Below are 19298 nucleotides of genomic sequence, written 5' to 3'. Positions count from 1 at the left end.
AAAATGTCGCCGAAATCCGTGCTCGGAACGATTCGCAATGATCGCAAACATTTTATCGAAATTCTAAAACAAATGTTTATGTAAATTTTGCGGCGCGGCGCGCCTAACGAGCTGTATCGGATGCCGGAAACGGACCGGAACCGGCTACACTGGCTAACACGCGGCAATGTATGCGCTACTAGAGTACTCTACATAAATTTCGTTTTCTTTTTGCTAAAGCCTGATTAGTTGAAGATGGCGGCTCAATTAGCGCTTAATGACCCTCAACCATAGACACCACAAAGTGTTTACCGACTCCCACCTTTTGTTGTTTTTCAGTGTTCAAATAGGAACACGCATTGCTGTACCGCACATACAGATACAATTCTTTATGAACCCCACCACCGTTAGTGAAGAAGTAATGAGATAAGAAGATAAAGTGAATATTCTTCTATGATGACTATTGATGAAGTAGTATCCATGTAAACGGCCACAAAATATTATATGCCCATTTCTACCGCAAAGCAATGGTGAAGAACAACAACTGTTCAAAGCAATTGAAAATTCGTTCTCATAGATTAACGCATACACCGAATTAATCGCGACTTTGATCGTATATTGAGGTGGATATAAAAAATGTCTTTCAGTATCGAAGGGCGCCCTTACCTATCGCACGTACCATGTTTTGAGTGGTCTAGTTACCAACTTATGACGTTCTTCTGAATATCACGTTTTTTTTTTTATTATGACCATTCAGTAAATGCCGACATACCAGACACACAGTCGGAAGCAGAGCAAAGTCTGAAAAATGTCTCAAAATCGCAAGGTTTTTTGTAGCGAAATTACCACAGGTTGGTAGGTAATATGTGAAATCCTGTAATCGGTAACCTGTGATGTTTTGTCAAGGCATAACAAAAGCCACTAGCAGTATGTTGAGCAAAGTATCAAATAAAAAGGTTAAAACGCTTAACAGTAAATAGGCTAGTTATATAATAAATAGATAAACAGATTGATGACACGACTCTTGCTACATCTATCGCCAAAGTCCAACAAAATAAATCCCGCAAAACGGAACTGTCAACAAATTGAGACAATCAGTGTGATATTCTAAAAGCCCGACCCGTAATATTATCTAAAGTAAACACGTTCCCCCTGTTTTACTGCAAAATTATGAATTATTGATATTTTCAGGTTATATAATATAATGTAGTACTGACTGTCAAATTTAGTAAAAGGTACAGACATTGCTTTTCATTGTCGACTTAAATACATGTAGAAAACTTTATAATTACGGACCATGTAGACCGTAATAGATCAAGATGAAGGATGAGACATTAGTCAGACCAAGTGGCAAAACTCAAAATGCCCCAGGCTTCTCCTTTAGACCGAAGGAGCAGTTGGAATCTGAGAAGGCATCCGAAGAAACAAAAGAAAATCACACAAATAAAATCGCCTCAAGATTTCTGATCAACATTGTCAATCTAAATGTTTCCACCGACCGAATCGCCTCCACCAATTTATTCAATCACCGAATCATGATTGTCCTTGGATTAGTGAGAACCGATTCAGCTCAATTTACCGCTGTCAGTTTTACGATTCAATTGCACATTACATGGTGCGAGGAACCTTAAAATGAGGGTAATATGCGAAAATGCGTCCACAAAGAAAATTTGAAAAAGAATTTGATGTTTCCGATTTCGAATAAGCACAAAAGTTTTCAATGAGTCATTGTGTACATAACATTGTCAATAAAATAAATAAGTGTGATTCTATTTTAGGCATTTTTTTCCCTCTAAACTCCTAAATGCACAGAACAAAAGTACTAAAATTTAAATTGTATATTATATACATAAATATATATATAATAATATAGTAGGCCTTGACGGATGCTTTCAAATGGTCATGATTTTACCAAAGCGAAGTAATTAAGTCATCAAAACTGTTTCATGTTATAAAATAACTTTGCATTAATATATATTATGTACCTTAATGGTAGCCTGTCACAGAACAGAAGATTTTATTTTTATTGCTTAGATGGGTAGATAGAGATAGATATAGATAGATGGAGATAGATATTTGTACAAATGGCTGCTCTAACGACATTTTATATGTATATTAAAAATTTAAAAACTTATATTTAAAACTTATAGGTATGTGTATCGGTCTCTGGAGCCCGTGGTACTGGGAATCCTGGTTTGGGACCAGCCGACCACGTGCGATTTGTCCTTGATTTGTTTTTAATTTTATTTGTTCAATATTAATTCCTTACGAAATGATTCGATTCATTAAAACAAAACCACTTAGGCTGTGCAATGTTCGCCATCTTATTGAAGTACAAAACGTAACTTCAAACGAAATACTCTTGAATCAAGAAGCACCCCGATGGATCCATTTGGGTGGAAACATCTCGAACAATTTATTGAAATGTATTAGAGAATTTTGTGTCTGAAAATCGATACAACTTTACTGTGTCAAGTTATCGCCGTGGACTGAACAGAAATGTCGATTGAGACACATCAGATTAGGTTAACTTAATACATTTATTTTATTACGAAGAACGGAAAATATAAAAGTCATGACCGGGAAATGTATATAAAAATGTTTAAGTATTGTTTTCAGTGTTCACGCGTCCCTACTCAATGTTGGCAAAGTTATTTACGTTACGACTTGAAAAGTAAAAAATTCTCAATTAAACTTTTTTTTGTGTGTATGGTACACAACAATTTTTGTATATATGAACTAATCATCTGTCATCAATCTGATCAGCGGTCGGGGAACCGGGGTAAATTACCCCAAATGGGGATAAATGAAGTTTTGGGGGGTAAAAATGAAACGTTTATGGGTAAAAAGTATATATTAAAGAGAAACTTCCTTAGAATCGTTGTGATTTCAAACTCAAAACAAGAAATTATCACTTACTTATATTTTGTGTGGGGGCGATTTTTTTTGCCTCAACTGTATATTACATACATTACTATTATTACAGTTTTGTATTACTAGGTATTACATTGATAAATTGAATAAATGATGTTTAAATTATTTTTTTAGTTATTCAAAATTATCATGGGGGCTATAATATGAAAGATGCTAAAAAGAAGCAATTTGGTTTTTTTTTTGTTCTTCGCCATCTGACACAAAAATATTTTGGGGTAATAATTAAAAAAGTTCCCCGACCGCTGCCTTAGATGATTATTTCTTGAAAACTATTTATTGCTTTTCATGTGGCGTGATTTAAATTTTATCTCAGAAGTATTCTTTGAGTTAACCTTAACAACGGATACTTAATTGGATTGGACCAATTGATGATATGCTCATTTGATTTTATGTTGGTTATCTTTTTTTGAATTTTTTTCGATTATATTCTAAAAGCCTACGCTTACGCCTACTTTTACGCTTACGTAGGTAAGCGTAAAATCGTAGGTACTCCAGACATTAATAATGGATGAATAATTTTAGACTTTGCACATAATACAGCTTGGAGATATTTATAAAACTTTTAAATGTGTATTGGAAATTGTATGTACGTATTGTCTACGATATTTACAGTAATCAATCTAACCATTTAGTAAATTACTGATAAATACTTATAATATTTATACGTCTGTTGGTAAAACGTCAAACATAAAAATCAGATCGGATCCTATCCGACAAAAGTCAAACCGCGCTTACTGAATGTTCACTTTAAATTTTCAATTCCCTCGTAACATTTCAACTAAGAAAACAAAGAGTCGGGATAGACAACTATAGCAGTTCAACTTTCCAGTTTTAAGTATTTCTGTTTTACCGAAGACCAAAATGCAATTTCGTTTCGTGCAAAATAAAATAAAGAGTGCAAAATGGCCGCTATTGTGGCCGCGTTGGCGCCAGTTTTGTTGTCTGTGGTCTGTGAGAATGCAAAGAGTCGGGTCGGTATGGAACTTCTTTATGGTTAATATAAATCCGTTTTGAAAGTACACTTTCCTACTTTTGTTGATGCAACTGGAATAAATACATATTTTTCTACTCATTTTTATTTTATTACCTAGACGGGTGGACGAACTCACGGCCCACCTGATGCTAAGTTATTACCGGAACCCATAGACATCAACAACGGTAATGCAACCATCCACCTTGAGGTATGGTAATTCTTAGTCACAGTTTTATAATACAGCGACCCATTTATCAAACTGAAAGGCATTCACGATGGAAACAAGCAGGGTTGTGGTACCTACCCCTACCAGTATCTAGGCAAATTTTAAATTTTACGAGTTTGAATTTTATTTCACGATGTTATGTCTTCATCGTGGAAGTTGTTCGTGAACATGTGTTATGTACGTATTTCATTAGTAAAATTGGTAACTGCGTGTGGGATTCGGAAATCGGCAGAGTCGCATCGCGCGATATGAATTCAACGTGCGTCTTATCCTTAATGCCACGATAACTTTAATACATAATGTCTCGAGGATGGTAGGCATTTTTGTAGTAAACTTTTAGTAAACCTTTGGACTCCACTGTGAGTTCATCGACATTGACGTAACCGTACTCGTCGAATTCGGCAAAGGGTTCGACGTGTAACCCAACCCATGCATTTGCCCCCTGAGTTTCTAGCCGGATCTTCTCAACGGGTCGCGATTCCGATCCGGTAGCAGATTCATTCGCGTAGCAGATGCCCTTGAATTGTTAGGTCCCCTTTGGAGGCGCTCGGGCAGCTGTTACCAAATCCCACCCTTCCTGGCTGAGCCTTTGTTCGCCCACCTGTCCTGGTGAAACTGGAGAGGCCTCCGGGCGACCAATAATCCCTTATTCATAAAAAAACGAATAAATATTCTTTTTTTTTTTAAACTATTATTTATTTTTGTTACACTAAATAGTGTAACAAAATAGTGGGATGCATGGTATCAGTTATAAATATTTTATGAACAGATATGAGTACAAGGATTATTTTGATAAAAGCACCCCACGCTTTTAAAGCATATTTTGTTAGTTTTTTTAAACTATTATTTATTTTTCATTTTTAAATGAATTTAAATTTTTTCCATATTTTTTTTCCAAGTTTTTTATATTGAATTGTCGTCGGTCCTTAATAAGTATACCAAATTTCGAGTTAATCCGACGTTTTGAAGGAGGTCAAAATCATGTTCAAAGATTCCGTTACAAACACATACAAAAGTCTGAAGCTAATAAAAGCGTATTAAAAATAGCATTTAACTACCCAGTGTTCTTCTTATATCTTTTGTCGGCTGTATCACGTTGTGTTAAAATACTTTTATTTCTTCTTGTTACAGTGTTCCCGAACGTGCCGGCGGCGCCGGGCATGCCCTGCGCTGGTGAAGACAGTGAGTAGACATATTCCTTTGTTACATTTTTCAATCGTATTTTTTTGTACTCTGTATTCCGACTAGAGTTTCGAGCGCTTTTTGTCAAAAATTTACTGGCAGGATTTCTTCAAATTTGTGTAAATATTCAACTTTGAATCTCATTTTTTTATTGCGTAGATGGTTGGACGAGCTCACAGCCCACCTGGTGTTAAGTGGTTACTGGAGCCCATAGACATCCACAACGTAAATGCGCCACCCACCTTGAGATATAAGTTCTAAGGTCTCAAGTATAGTTACAACGGCTGCCCACCCTTCAAACCGAAACGCATTACTGCTTCACGGCAGAAATAGGCAGGGCGGTGGTACCTACCCGCGCGGACTCATAAGAGGTCCTATCACCAGTAAAAAATTCCGTATTCCGTATTCGACTAGAGTTTCGAGCGCTTTTACGTGAAGGCAAAACTTTAAACTTTGTACCTCTTTTTACGAAAATTGCTCGGACGGAGGAGTATGAAATTTCCCAAACTTATAGAGAAGATAGAGAAGGACTGCAGAATGTTATATTTTTTTTAAATATGCGTAAAAATACATTAAAAAAGAATCATTACACACACTACCATGTACTTGACACACACACGCTTGCATACTATTTGTTTACTGTCAAACTTGGCTTAGTCTGTGGTCAAATTGAGAATAGATTAAATATTGTTTATCTTTATTAATATTTGTCTAAAGTGTAGTCTTGGCGAAATCTGTGGATAAAGAAGTATAATAAATAGTCTTTGACAATAGAACCTTAAATGTTCAAACTTATGATTTCAATTAATTATAGTCGAATTTCGACTACTGCGGGACCCACTAGTTTGTGTAAATATTCAACTTTGAATCTTAACTCGGTGGTTGTAAGTTGACTTCTTTATTGCACCAAGTGGTTTCTTTTTTTATGATTGAGAGATTACTGGTGGCCCTGAGGCCTTAACAGTTTCACCAGGACAGGTGGGCGAGCAAGAGCTCAGCCAGGGTGGTTACTTTTAAGTTAGCTAATTAGGCGTTCGAAGCCTCGTCTGCGAAGTCAAACTGTTTCGCTGTAGAAATGGGAACGGTCTGTCAACCTGTGCGAATTCAAATACCACGATAATTACGACAATTTATAAATTTAGTGGGTTTTATTGTTTTACCGTACTTAAAATGTGGATGTTGATCGCGAATTATTATTTAGAAAAAATGTTTCCATTTGGCATAATCACATCGCTCGACACGAGTACAGAGAGAAATATGAAATCTGTAAATATTAATAATTAATAATAATAATAACTGTGACCAAATCACGCACGGTCATTAGGCGTCATTTTAGGCTTCAATATATTGTGGGTACCAGAGACAGATAAACATACTTATATATACATACATATATAGATAATAAATACTTCAAACAAAGAGCAAGCAAACCTGTTCATCACACAATGTTTGCCCGATCTGGGTATCGAACCCACGACCCTCGGTGCAACAGGAATCGTCGCTGACTATTGGACCATTGAGTCAGTCAGAATTTGACCTAGCAACCAGTCATTTCGCCAGTAAACTTGGCCTAACAGATAATAGTAAAGAATCTGAAGTTGATAATCAAATCACAAATCGTTCTAACGAAGCCAAATTAAGAATATCAAAATACAATTAAAACTTCAGAACGAGTTTACATTGTTTCAAAACTTTCCTCAAATAACCTTAGGTATTTCATAAAAAGTTTGACGAAGCTTACATAGTAATATATAAGAGACAATAAACACACACTCATAGAATTACGAGTTTATACCAATGTAATTCGGGCCTGTAATTAAATCCTTGTGAAACTTTTAATTGCTCCGGACTATTAGTTTCAAAGCGTTTTATAACTAGATAAGTGTTTGAATGCGAAGCTGTTCAGTATTAATATGAGTTGGATTACATTTCGATTAGTTTTTAATTTTGGTAGATTACGGAAATAAGTTCGCCAATTATGTTTGAACAGACTGACAATGCGCCATTCAGGTATTGTACACTTGTGCTAGAGGTTTATTTAACCCACAGAAACAACCTATTGAGTTTCTGGCCGGATCTTTTCAGTTGGTCGTGATTCCGATATCAGCCAAGCACTGTTATTGCTAGGGCTAATGTTAACAAACTCTCTCAGGCTAAGACTAGTATGCTGATAGACTTGAGAGGATACTTCAGCTTTATCCTAACGTGTAGGTGAGCTCACAGGGCTCAAATCGGAAGTGTTGCTAACACTGGCCCAAGCAAGAGCAGTGGTTTGCAGAATTTACCACCGGATCGGAAACGCGACCCACTGAGAAGATCCGGTGAGAAACTCAGTAAGATGCGTATATGGGTTAATTTACTCGTCGAGGCCTTCGTCGCAAGCGACGTGTTCGGCGAGGACGGTGAACGGTGCTTGAGGTACCTAAAAGCACTGTTAATGGATCGGGAGGATCCGTAATGACGTGCTTAGGACGACATCGACTGTTTACCATTCGATCCACCGGATCGGGTATGTAATTTCCGGCGGCCACGACAAGATGGTTTTCATGTCATGCTGCCATCTCAAAGGGGCGCAATGATGTCTACTGTAAATACTTATTGAGTAAGTCAAGCTCCAGATCATCATGGAGATCCACATTCCTTAGGAACCATGGTGCTCCGACGGTTATCCTGTAATAACGAGATTAAATGACTTGAAGGGGTTTCAAGTTAGTGCGGGCCGCGTGGGCGAACACTACACTCGCATAGGTCATGACGGGGAGTATGCAAGTTTTGTAGAGTCTCACCTTATTACGAAAGGACAATTTACTTCGCTGAGACTAGTGAAGTCGCCTGCCAATCTTGGTAAAGCGAAAATAGCCCCTTGCGACTACAGGTAGATAAGCAAAGAAAAAAAACGGGATTGGCTAATCACATTCAAATTGCGATGTCAATGACTCATAGAACTCCGGATGGACCATGCGCTCGAACTTTAAAAAAACCCAGACTTAGGCCGAAAACTGTGTCATCGAAAAAAAATATCGATAATAGCTACCATTAAAATCGATAATCAGTAACGTAATATTTGTTTCTTGAAACGACGATAAGATAATATCGATAACTTATTTTAGTATCGTTCGGTAAGCGATGCCATGTATCGCCAATGTCTTGTTCTGTTGAAATCTTCCACTACTTGTCAGGTTCGGTATATAATATAAGTAGTGAATACAATACAAAAACGTGCGGCATACGAAAGATGTGGTATCTCGAAATACGATAATAACTATCAGTTGATCACAAACGTGGAGTTAGTTGCTCGCTCCGTTAATATTTACAGAGGAAAAATGGTCTCGTTTATTCTCGTTTAAATAAACATAAGTGTTCAATTTATTTTTTAGTGTTATTTAGTGTATTTTTTATTAATAGGCATTTTACCATTTAATTTTTCAATTAAAAACGTATCTGAAAAGAGCGAAGTGCCAGATTGTTTCCAGTGAATATTAATTTAAAATAGAAATGGCACTTGGGACTTTATTGATCGATTGCAAAAGTGAAGACCCGACAAGGGTATTCGGAGTTTATTTGGGTTTGTTTGACCTATATTTGAGGAGTGATTAATATGATTCAATCGTTTCCTTTGATATTTTATGAAAAGTTTACGTATTCGTTTGCTAATCTATAAATTTTCCAATTTCAATGCATTTTTTAAGTGATAAAGAGAATTAAATCGATTCTTTTCAAGGCTGCTAATTATTAAGAATACTGATAGCGTCCGTCCGGAGTTTGTCTGTATTTTAACGGTATAAAATGGCCGTGGAAAGACTCGAGAGCTTAGTTGTAAATTCCATAATTTTAGTTAAAATTCTATCCTCGACTAAATCTCTAAAAAAAAACATGGGATGCGCCTATGTATGTATATAACAATTAAATTTAAAATTCCAAAAAAAAATCATACTGTTACGAAAAAATGCCAAAAATTAAGAATAAAACACACATACACACACACGTTAAGAAGGGTTGACAACTTTAATGGTAATGGTAGAGTTAATATTGTTATTTATATTTTGACATTCAACAAGTGTGTTATACGACATCTAAGTTGAAATAAATGATTTTGAATTTGAATTTGAATTTGAATCTTAATGCTTTTCTTGTGTATGAAATAAAGTAATTGCCCACTGAGCTTTTCGCCGGATCTTCTCAGTGGGTCGCGATCCCGATCCGGTGGTAGATTCTGCGAAACATTGCTCTTGCTAGGGCTAGTGTTTGCAAATTCTCTCAGATGGAGCCCGTGAGCTCAGCTACTATTCCACGCGTAGCTAGAATAACCCTTAGGCTACCGGCGAATAAATAGGAAAAATATTCATTTCCACATCTATAATACTTCTATTGATTACATTGATAACTATCGTGTAAAGTAAAAGAAATTAATATTTATATAACCGCAACGAATATGCTTCGAAATATATTTATGTATCAATTTCAGGGAGCATATACAGGAGAGGAGCACGGCGGTGGCGGAAACTGTACCGCGTCAATGGACACATCTTTCAAGCTAAAAGATTTAATAGAGTGAGTTTTTGTTACCGTTATGTATTTTTTTATTTATTGCTTAGATGTGTGGACGAGCTCACAGTCTACCTATCTGGTGTTAAGTGGTTACAGGAGCCCATAGACATCCACAACGCAAATGCGCCACCCACCTTGAGATATAAGTTCTAAGGTCTCAGTATAGTTACAACGGCTGCCCCGCCCTCCAAGCCGAAACGCATTACTGCTTCACGGCAGGAATAGGCAGGGTGGTAGTACCTGCCCGCGCGGACTCACAAGAGGTCCTACCACCAGTAAAACAACGTAAATAACAAACAACAACCTGATCATGACTACTCCTCCATTACATTAAATATACTCATAGACTCTTATGAAAAGATTTTATTTTTTTAAATATCGAGTTTCCGTTTACGAATAACACTTAATTTCTTATATCCACAGCGCGCTTTCTGTGCCTTCTGCCAAGACCGCATTTGGGGCCTCGGAAGACAAGGCTTCAAATGCATCCAGTGTAAGCTGCTCGTTCACAAGAAGTGTCACAAGCTCGTGCAGAAGCCGTGCTCGAATGAGCATGTCGATCCCATTGAGGTCAAAGACGACGCGAACGGAGAGGCCACCTTGGGCCGGGCTTCTTCTGTCAGGTAAATAATATAAATGCCTATGTATATGATTCATTTCGATAGTTATTATGACTCACTCGCTCATTTCTCGTGCAGAAGTCGTCGTGGCCTAACGGATAAGACGTCCGGTGCATTCGTGTTGAAGCGATGCACCTGTGTTCGAATCCCGCAGGCGGGTACCAATTTTTCTAATGAAATACGTACTTAATAAAGGTTTACGTTTGACTTCCACGGTGAAGGAATAACATAGTGTAATAAAAATGAAACCCGCAAAATTATAATTTGTGTAATTACTGGTGGTAGGACCTCTTGTGAGTCCACACGAGTAGGTACCACCACCCCGCCTATTTCTGCCGTGAAGCAGTAATGCGTTTCGGCTTGAAAGGTGGGGCAGCCATAGTAACTAACTATACTGAGACCTTAGAACTTATATCAGTGATAAATAGTAATAAAGAAAAAAATTATAAAATATCAGTAAATTAAAAAAAATCTCTCACTAAACTACATATTTATATCGTAGAAATCTATTTTGCTTTTCGTTGTACAGGGGTTTATGCGTGCCCATTGCATGAGAAGTCGTTTTTGTTATATTTAAATTCATGAATGTAACCACTGCCACTAAAAAATACATAAATAGGCAAAGGCAATGGCAATATTATAAGTTACTAGCTGTACCCGTCCGCTTCGCTGGACATTTAAAATTAACATTATTATTGCTCACCCCCACAAAGATTCTCATCATTAACGCCCCCGCAACTGGTGTAGGTTGCGCTTCCGGTGACAGAATAATAAAGACGTGTACTCGTTTGCTCTTAAAATAATATCAAATTTTACCTTAATACTCAAATATATCAAGTGTAAAAAGTCACAATTCAAGATAATAGAAGATACTTTACATAAAAATAAACAAGAAAGTTTGTGAACAGTGTTAATGTGCAACCTAATTATGAGAAATGAAAAAATAACCTCTTGAGATTATTATTTTTATATTTTATTTTGAGGGTATTTATTTTGATAAATACAGAGTGAAGTAAGTCACAGTTTAAGTCACAGACAATTCGACAATTTACATTCAAGCTAGGCAACCTTCAGAAACCATATCGATATAATCGGGGTTGCCAGATCTACTTTAAAATTATACCAGAATCATCTTAAAACGATCTACGAAAAATCGTAAAACAAAAATTTTCACTGAAAAATGGATAATCAAATGCAAATATTATTAGAAAAAATTCAAGAGCAAATGAAACAACAGACTATCGCTATAACAGAAGCTGTAACTAAAAATGTAGTGCAGAAAATTGATGAACGATTTAAAATAATAGACGACGAAAACAAACAACTTAAAAATTCAGTCAAAGAACTTAAGGAGAAAATTAAAGGTCTGGAAATGGCTAAAAAGAAAACTAACATACTACTCTTTGGAATAAAGGAAGACAAACAAGAAGAGTTAAGTTTGGTAAAATACATATCTGAAAAACTTAATTGTCATCTTGGATTAAGCATACAAGAGCACGAAATTATGAATATCTATAGAATTGGAAAGATAAAAACTACGCCTCGACCTATTTTAATATCCCTTGTATCGTACTGGAGAAAAATGGAAATAATGAGGTCCAAAAATAAACTACCCCAGGGTATTTCTGTGAAGGAAGATTATACTAAAGAAATATTAGAAGCACGCAAAACATTACAACCAAAGCTTGAAGAGGAACGAAGGAAGGGTAACATAGCATACTTCAAATTAGATAAACTAATAATCAAGAGCCAAACGGATGCTAATCGAGAAAAAAGGAAAAGAGACCCATCTTCTTCGCCCAATGTCAGCACACCACGAAAAGAAAATGAATTGTACGTAGCTCCGAAGAAAGTTAACACAACTAATGCGTACGAATACATGGCACGCGTAAAATCAAACTCATTAAGAGAGAAAACCAATGTATAGCGATCACTATACACTCGAAACCGGAATAATAACAATCATTACAATACAAACCTGCAAAAAACAACCAAGAAAAACATTCCCCCAAGCCGGCTGGTCCCCGTGGGGGAAAATGACCATAACCCTCCAGTAAGCAAAACAGTACCTCAAAAATCAATACAAATTGGAATAATTAATGTAAAATCGTTAGCATCTATAACAAGATACATAGAACGAGTATACCCACTAGAAAAATATTAGGCTTAGTTGAAGTTAGACGGATGGGCAGTGGCATCGAAGAGCATCAAGACTTTATATTCTGCTTTAAAGGAGAAACACCTGGCATGCGTAAAGTAGGGTTTTTAAATTTAGTAAGCTTCTTAGGCTTATCTAAAAGAGTTGCAATACCTCAACTGGAGTTCAACAAAATGATAATATCAATCAATAAATCAATTGTATGCACCAACTGAAAATGATTCTAAAGAAAAATCGATAAAATTTTACGAATCACTACAAGAAGCGCAAGCGCAGGCTGAAAATGTACTGTTAATGGGAAACTTCAATGCCAAGATAGGGATAGCTAAAACAAAAGAAGAAAATAATGGATGAAAAGAGCTAAGAACAAAGAAAATTGGATTAAGCTGGAGGAGGCCTATACCCAAATAGGGGTTCCTATCGAAGAAAAACTTTGATGTAGGCAAATCAAATAAACAATAAAAAAAAAAAAAAAAAAAAATAAAGAAAAAAAATAATAGATCAAAATGTAAAAATCATATTACTATATATTTAAGAATATTTACATGTAATACTTAGGTGATGGGAAATAAAAGGCTTTATTATTATTATTATTATTATTATTATTATAACTGGTGTAGGGAGTCCAACGCTTATATAAATATTAGCCTATACGTTAAGTACATGTATTTTCTACATGGATACCAAGTTTCAAGTCAATCGGATGCACGGTTCAGTAGTTATAACTGAACATCCGTAAAAACCACTGTAGATTTATATATTACTATAGATTATTTATGAATAAGCAAAGATAAAGCTATTCATTAACATTTTCTCTTACGTTTGTCAATCGATTTCCTTTTTTATTTCCTTTTTTATTTTGTTCAGTTACTTAACAACAAAAATATACATATATCTAGCTTAAAAACTAAAAGGAAACGCATAAATAGCGAACCTAACTAACAACTAATTTCATATATTTTTTTATCCAGTCGATACTGGTCGCCAGTTTGAATCGTAAAAATTTTTTAATGGTGGCTTTTTAACGGTATCTCGAAAACTGCGGAAAACACTAAACACTTACATCTTAATGTCTATAGATACAAGATTAAAATGTAAAATCATAAAAAAAAAAAAACAGAATGGAATACAAAATTCAAAATTTTATCATTGAATTGCAATGATACGTTATCTGTGTTTGAGCTGTTGCGGTGGCCATCTAAGGTAATGTCAGCCGCTTACGTCGGTAATGAATTTTTCTGTAAGATTATGATTATATGTAAATATATCAATAGACCTATCATTTCATCCTTTTCTACTTTTTAGAAGAAAAAAATTTGTTTTATTTTTTATTGCTTAGATGGGTGGACTAGCTCACGGCCCACCTGAGTGCTTACCGGAGCCCATAGAGATCTACAACGTAAATGCCGCCACCCACTTTGAGATATGAGTTCTAAGGATTCAAGTATAGTTACAAGGGCTGCCCCACGCTTCACGGCAGAAATAGGCGAGGTGGTGGTGGTACCTACCCCTGCGGACTCACAAGACGTCCTACCACCAGTAAAAACGCCGTCAACGACTATGCCGGTGCTCAAATCTCGCAGACAAATCCGTTTTTGTTTCTAATTCAACACGTGCTTATGTTAAGCGAAAAAAAGATATATAATAAATTGAAATTGAGTTTTACGAGTCATGTATCGTACATGGCACGCGCGCATTCACATCAGCATTTCTACATCGCTTCACTCAAATCGTAGTTATAGAGCGCCAGTACGCGTTCAGCACTCATATACAGTGGTACTCACCACATCAACATACATAGAATTACTTATTTGTTAGCGAAGTATATAATAAAAAATAATAAAAAATAAACTAAATAAACTAAACTAAATAAAAAATAATAATAATAATATTATTTCACTACAAAAGGCAGCTATCCTAAATACATGCAGAATAGTAAGAAAGTTCCTGCAGCTTGAAGAAAACCAAACTCACTACACGCAATAAAAACTAGCATAATTATTAACTCATAACTAATGTATATTACTTTGCCAAAAGCCCGTATATACAGTTCCACCGGCTCTGTCAACAGACTGAACTGAGAAAGGGGAAACATATGAAAATAATAATAAATAAACGCATATTCTTTGAGTATCGGTGATTTCTTACTATCTACGTATTGTGTACGCTACATTCAGCAGCGCATACATGAGCTTTATTCGGTTGGTATAAGGTCTCGTGCGGAGGAGCAGCCCCCTCTGCCGGAAACACCGCCGGCGCCGGCGCCCCCCGCCCGGCCCGAGGAGCTGGAGCCGGGCTCGCAGCGGCAGTACTCGCTCGACGACTTCGAACTCATCAGGGTCATCGGACGTGGCTCTTATGCCAAGGTATGAAACAAAACATCTTCACCATTATTATTTTTTTGACGCGACAACGTCTTATAATTCGATGGAGCCGGCTGCACGCACGAAAAAACATGACTCATGCGGCGTTACCTCACTCTGAGGCGTTCCATTTAAGGCTTAAAGTGCAAGCGAAAGCGCGCAACGAGCGACAAAGAGGCACAATCGGCCTCCGCGTTCGGCAGCGTTCGACATCTCTCTCTCTACTACTTGAGTGAGCGATGCATCCGCGTGGACAGCTGCTATACTATAATACATTTACATGTTTTCGTCAAGTATGAAGTTCAGTGAAAAGTGAATGTTGGGTCAATTGTTTATAGCAACGATAATTGAAAAATGAAACCATTCCATCAGTATTTTCTTATGACGTTGTCACGTTCAACTATCGTCAGTAAACCGACTTTACAGTTTTGTTTTTATTGCTTAGATGGGTGGACGAGCTCACTGCCAACCTGGTGTTAAGTGGTTACTGGAGCCCATAGACATCTACGACGTAAATGCGCCACCCACCTTGAGATATAAGTTCTAAGGTCTCAAGTATAGTTACAACGGCTGCCCCGCCCTTCTTACCGAAACGCATTACTGCTAGTTACACAGATTGTCTGGCAGAGAATTGTTGGAATTTCTTTAATCAATATGGTACTGGTGGCAGGACTTCTTGTGAGTCCGCACGGGTAGGTACCACCACCTCGCCTATTTCTTCCGTGAAGCAGTAATGCGTTTCGGTTTGAAGGGTGGGGCAGCCATTGTAACTATATTGAGACCTTAGAACTTATACCTTAAGGTGGGTGGCGCATTTACGTTGTAGATGTCCATGGACAGCTCCAGTAACCACTTAACACCAGGTAGGTTGTAAGCTCGTTACTCGATCGATACATCTGTCTGCTTAGCGATCGATTTACATATTTGTATGGCGTTGGGACGTTTGCCTATGTTTGCCGCTAGGAGCGCTGTTCGAACTATACAAATTTGAGTTAACTCTTACGCTATCGAGAACGTTAAAAAACTCGCACTAAGCACACTACACTCTCTACATATCTATACTAATATTGTAAAGAGGAAAGATTTGTTTTTTTGTTTGTTTGTATTGAATAGGCTCCGAAACTACTGAACCGATTTGAAAAATTCTTTCACTGTTTGCAAGTTACATTATTCCCGAGTAACATGGGTTATAATTTTTTTTTTTTTAAATTAGTCTTCCTTGCTAAAGCTCCAATAATGTAACCCAAGAGTAAAAAAATTACCTAAAATATTCTTTACATCGCGTGCCCTGCGAAAACTATCGATGATAAAATAAAATAATGTACCACGACTTTGTAGAACACATTATTATTTACAAAAAGTGTCACCGACAGCATATGTCTAACTACTATGCCGCAATAAGTGTTATTTTTACAAAAAAAATAAAACGATGTCAAACATCGTTGAAATTTTTGTTAAAGACCCGAGCGAAGCCGGAGCGATCCGCTTGTGTACTATAAAACAGTTTATTATTTTGTTGTTTTTATAATGTATTCAATAAAAATCCGAACGTAAAATTAATATTTCAGGTGCTGATGGTAGAATTAAAACGCACGAAGCGCATATACGCTATGAAGGTGATAAAGAAGGCGCTCGTCACCGACGACGAGGACATCGACTGGGTTCAGACGGAGAAGCACGTGTTCGAGACCGCCTCCAACCACCCATTCCTGGTCGGCCTGCACTCCTGCTTCCAAACACCGAGCCGATTGTTCTTCGTCATCGAGTTCGTCAGGGGAGGGGATCTGATGTGAGTCGACATTGCGTTTATATGTCTATAATTCAGGGGCTCACTGTTAACGAATGTCGCGACCCCCGAAGTACGCCTTACCACCAGAGTATCAGGAATATGAGATGTTTTAGGAAAGAGCTCACTATTAATCCGTAGTATATGAGAGACGGAGAGAGGGAGAGAACGAGAGGGAGAGAGCGAGAGGGAGAGAGAGAGAGAGTATTATTTATTCTACACCAAAAAAAAAACAATGCGATACATTAAATACAAAAAGGCTTTTAGTTTTACTAGATCGTTGTTTTGTTTCCCAAACTAGACTATAATTAGTTAGTAAGAAGTGGCTCGTAGTGAGTGAATGAGGCGGTGCCGCGCGCAGGTTCCACATGCAGCGTCAGCGGCGGCTGCCGGAGGAGCACGCGCGGTTCTACGCGGCCGAGATCTCGCTGGCGCTGCACTTCCTGCACGAGCGCGGCGTCATCTACCGCGACCTCAAGCTGGACAACGTGCTGCTCGACCACGAGGGACACATCAAGCTCACCGACTACGGAATGTGCAAGGTGCGACGACTCTTTCGACCTGAATATGTACTCTGCACTCTGACGCAACGGACACCCTCACACACAGCCCACTGAGTTTCTCGCCGGATCCTCTCAGAGGGTCGCGATTCCGATCCGGTGGTAGATTCTGCGAAGTACGGCTCTTGCTAGGGTTCGTGTTAACATCGTCGTCAAGTTTGAGCCCTGTGAGCTTACCTACTAGTTAAGGCGACGTTGATATAGCCTCTCAAGGCAATTTTTTTTTCTTCTTTTTATTGATACACAAGACAAATTACATACATAGAAATTATAAGTTTAAATGATTAACATAATACATATGGATTGTAATTCAAAACAGGTGCATACAAAAAAAAATTAACTACTGAACAGATGCCCAAATACCATGTACATACATACACACACACACACACGCACACAACCGCACGCACACACACTCAAGCACATATGTAAGTTACTATCTGATTAAATTATATCAGCTTAGGGAGGAAAAAAAAAAGCAACGGACCGTCTCGCTAATTAATGGCTTACTAGCCTGTGCTCCGGAATCGAATATACTCCATGATGGTTGGCAGTCGTCGTGGCCTAAAGGATAAGACGTCCGGTGCATTCGTATCAAGCGATGCACCGGTGTTCGAATCCCGCAGGCGGCAATTTTTCTAATGAAATACGTACTTAACAATTGTTCACGATTGACTTCCACGGTGAAGGAATAACATCGTTTAATAAAAATCAAACTCGCAGACTAACTAATTTTTGAACTAATTTGCGTAATTACTGGTGGGAAGACCTCTTGTGAGTCCGCGCGGGTTGGTAACACCACCCTGCCCATTTCTGCCGCAGCAGTAATGCGTTTCGGTTTGAAGGGCGGGGCAGCCGTATTGATGTCTGGTTACCGAAACATAAATGTGAGTGTATGTTTGTATTGGTGAACGGAATGTACCCCAAACTGCTGGTGGAAATGTAACATTAACTCGTGATGTCCAGGATCGTTATGGTGATCTTTGTGATTAGTGCGGGTCTCTATCTTCCCGATCGCGTAAAATTTAACTCAAATTTGTATGAAGTTCGAACAGCGCCCCTGGCGGCAAACGAAGTCGAACTTCAACAACTTCCAACCAACTTCATACAAAGTGAGTTAACTTTTACGCCATCGAGAACGTTAAAAACTCGCTCTAAGCACACTGTACATTACTACAGGAGGGAGTGCGTCCGGGCGACACGACCTCTACGTTCTGCGGCACTCCCAACTACATCGCGCCGGAGATCCTCCGCGGCGAGGAGTACGGCTTCTCCGTGGACTGGTGGGCGCTCGGGGTCCTCACGTACGAGATGTTGGCTGGCAGATCGCCCTTCGACATCGCCCAAGCTGCCGACAACCCCGACCAGAATACAGAAGACTATCTCTTCCAGGTACACTATAATATTATACCTACTTTTTTGACATCAACAGACAGATACTCGTGCCTCGTTTATTACTAGATAAATACTAATTGTAAAGAACTAAAATATAAAATTATATTTTAAAATTATAACGTTATTAAGTTTTATAAACGTTGAAAATTCGATACTGGGCGATATCTGTGTGCTGAGTGCGAGTTTCTTAATTTTACGTTTGCCACTAAGGGCGCTGTTCGAACTCCATACAAATTTGAGTTAACTTTTACGGGATCGAGAAGTTACAAAACTAATACTAAATAAACCGAATTTAACGTACTAATATCGACTAGTTCTTGTACGGGTGGAATTAACCCGACAGTCCACTAAGTTTCCCGCTGAATCTTCTCAGTGGGTCGCGTTTCCGATCCGGTGGTAGATTCTGCGAAGCACGGCTCTTGTTAGGGCCAGTGCTAGCAACACTCCCAGTTTGAGCCCCGTGAGCTCACTTATACATTAGGGTGAAGCTGAAATAGTCCTTCAAGGCTATTAGCATAGGTAGGGAAAAGAAAAAAAAACGGTGCGCGTGAAACTTTGTGCACGTGAATGAACT

At 37.9% G+C, this 19298-nt stretch overlaps 1 protein-coding gene across 3 annotated transcripts in view; it reads left to right on the top strand.

Annotated features, from left to right (window-relative positions):
- The window catches only part of aPKC (protein kinase C iota type), a 227409-nt gene that overhangs the window by 201026 nt on the left and 7085 nt on the right, over positions 1-19298 (top strand). For all 3 annotated transcript variants that reach the window (XM_089736632.1, XM_089736626.1, XM_089736629.1), the window contains 7 exons: positions 5244-5294; positions 9760-9845; positions 10266-10465; positions 14833-14986; positions 16552-16772; positions 17131-17311; positions 18509-18721. In XM_089736632.1, coding sequence (XP_089592758.1) covers positions 5244-5294; positions 9760-9845; positions 10266-10465; positions 14833-14986; positions 16552-16772; positions 17131-17311; positions 18509-18721 — 1106 coding nt within the window. The remainder of the gene's footprint in view (positions 1-5243; positions 5295-9759; positions 9846-10265; positions 10466-14832; positions 14987-16551; positions 16773-17130; positions 17312-18508; positions 18722-19298) is intronic.

The sequence above is a fragment of the Bombyx mandarina genome, chromosome 03 (genome assembly GCF_030267445.1).
Source record: "Bombyx mandarina strain Sakado chromosome 03, ASM3026744v2".
In the NCBI taxonomy this organism is placed as follows: Eukaryota; Metazoa; Arthropoda; class Insecta; order Lepidoptera; family Bombycidae; genus Bombyx; species Bombyx mandarina.
Note: the sequence above shows the minus strand (reverse complement) of the source record. Positions and strands in the feature narration are given on the sequence as shown.